Below are 1,581 nucleotides of genomic sequence, written 5' to 3' on the forward strand. Positions count from 1 at the left end.
AGTGATGACGTTAGTGATAGAAAAAAACTGAATGGCCATCCGGCGCCCCCCAAACAAAAAAAAATTGATCGGGCGTAGGTAAACGTCAGTAATCCCGGCGATTCAAAAAAACTCGCCAAAATACTAACTCACTCCGAGTCAACTCAAAGTGTAGGACTGTACGCTTCTACAGTCACTATTATATGGGAGATTGGATTGGAACTTTGGAAGAATCAGAAGTTCCAGAGATATGAAGGATGAGAATGGACTCCAGAGCCATTGTCCACTCCATCGTCGTCAACTACATCAAAAGTTGCAGTTGCAGTAGCAGAAGTGGTAGTAAAATTTGGTTGCGGCGGCGGAAAGTACTGGGTAGAGTAATCTGGAATCTCAGAAAACCCTCCGAAATCGGACATTCCTTCGCCATGTCCCAACGACGGAAACAAATCGAAGCACGACCAGTCGATGGAAACATCGCTCCCCGCCGCTGCTGCCCCATCGGAGGTCGACGACGGAGATGCATAATCAGACGTGGGTAAGTAATGAGGAGGATCTCGATCTTGCGGCTGTGATTGTGTCTCATTTGCAAACCTTGCGGCAGCAGCTCGAATTTGAGTGTGTGAGAGGGACTCAGCACAGGGAATCTGAGGAGGGCTGTGGGGGAAATTGAAATTGGCGTTGCGACCGCGCAAGCAGAATAGAGCAGCATCGAATGCCCTTGCTGCTTTCTCTGGGGTTTCGTAAGAGCCTAGCCATATCCTTTCCCTGCTGTTTGGTAGTCTGATTTCTGATACCCATTTCCCCCATTTCCTCTTTCTTACTCCCTTGTACCTAGTAGAGTCGCTTCTCTCTGCTGCTTCATTCTCAGTAGCAGAAGGTTTCACCATCGATCTACTGCAACTGCTAGTACTACTATAGAGTCTGAGAGGTTCTTCGAGTTGTGTAGAATCGAACCGAATCCAATCAGATTGAATCTACGTTCGATTTCGTCGAGGGAGGAAGGGGAAGAAGCTGTGTCAGCTTGTTGCGTTGGTGGGGGAGGAATGGAATGACGGCTCTGTATATAAATGTTGGGATCGATGGATCATGGTCCGTGGATGCGGAGGAAGTGTTCGAGAAAGAGAGGGAGAGAGAGAGAGAGAGAAAAGAAGAAGTCCAAGGCGTGTAAGACTAAGGGACACGTGGCAGCCGTATGTAGCGAGAGAACGTGGATACGCGGTAATGTAGATGAAATATAGAAAGCACGTTGATCTTTCTTTTATGCATCGATTCCTCACGTGTCTCTAATTTTTTTATCCACGTAAGGAATCCTTAATAATTGATTAATGCTAAATTCTTACTATTTTTTCGTGTTAATGAATTTTTTTTTTTAATTTTAAATATAACAAAAAGCTGACACTGATTGATCAAAAAGAAAATTTGTTAAATTCTCACTAGTAAATAAATAATTTCTTGTGGTCATGTGCCTCAAGTTCACTAGGGCTTAGAAGATCCCGATTCGTACATGGCACGGGGTCATCTATTAGTCTAGGGGGGATTTAATCGGCCTAAAATCGAATATCCCTCCTGTCTCTTAAAAAAAAATAAATAAATAATACCCTA

The 1,581-nt window shown here is 44.2% G+C and overlaps 1 protein-coding gene across 1 annotated transcript; it reads right to left on the reverse strand.

Annotated features, from left to right (window-relative positions):
- Positions 1–212: 212 nt before the first annotated feature.
- On the reverse strand, positions 213–872 carry LOC122668785 (ethylene-responsive transcription factor ERF017-like). The gene has a single exon (XM_043865317.1). The coding sequence runs from the start codon at positions 864–866 to the stop codon at positions 213–215; it is 654 nt and encodes a 217-aa protein (XP_043721252.1). The 5' UTR covers positions 867–872.
- Between the last annotated feature and the right edge of the window lie 709 nt (positions 873–1,581).

This window comes from Telopea speciosissima, chromosome 7 (genome assembly GCF_018873765.1).
Source record: "Telopea speciosissima isolate NSW1024214 ecotype Mountain lineage chromosome 7, Tspe_v1, whole genome shotgun sequence".
In the NCBI taxonomy this organism is placed as follows: Eukaryota; Viridiplantae; Streptophyta; class Magnoliopsida; order Proteales; family Proteaceae; genus Telopea; species Telopea speciosissima.

Excerpts from the sequence above, each read along its gene's own strand:
- LOC122668785 (XM_043865317.1), bottom strand. The coding sequence starts at position 866 with ATGGTGAAACCTTCTGCTACTGAGAATGAAGCAGCAGAGAGAAGCGAC.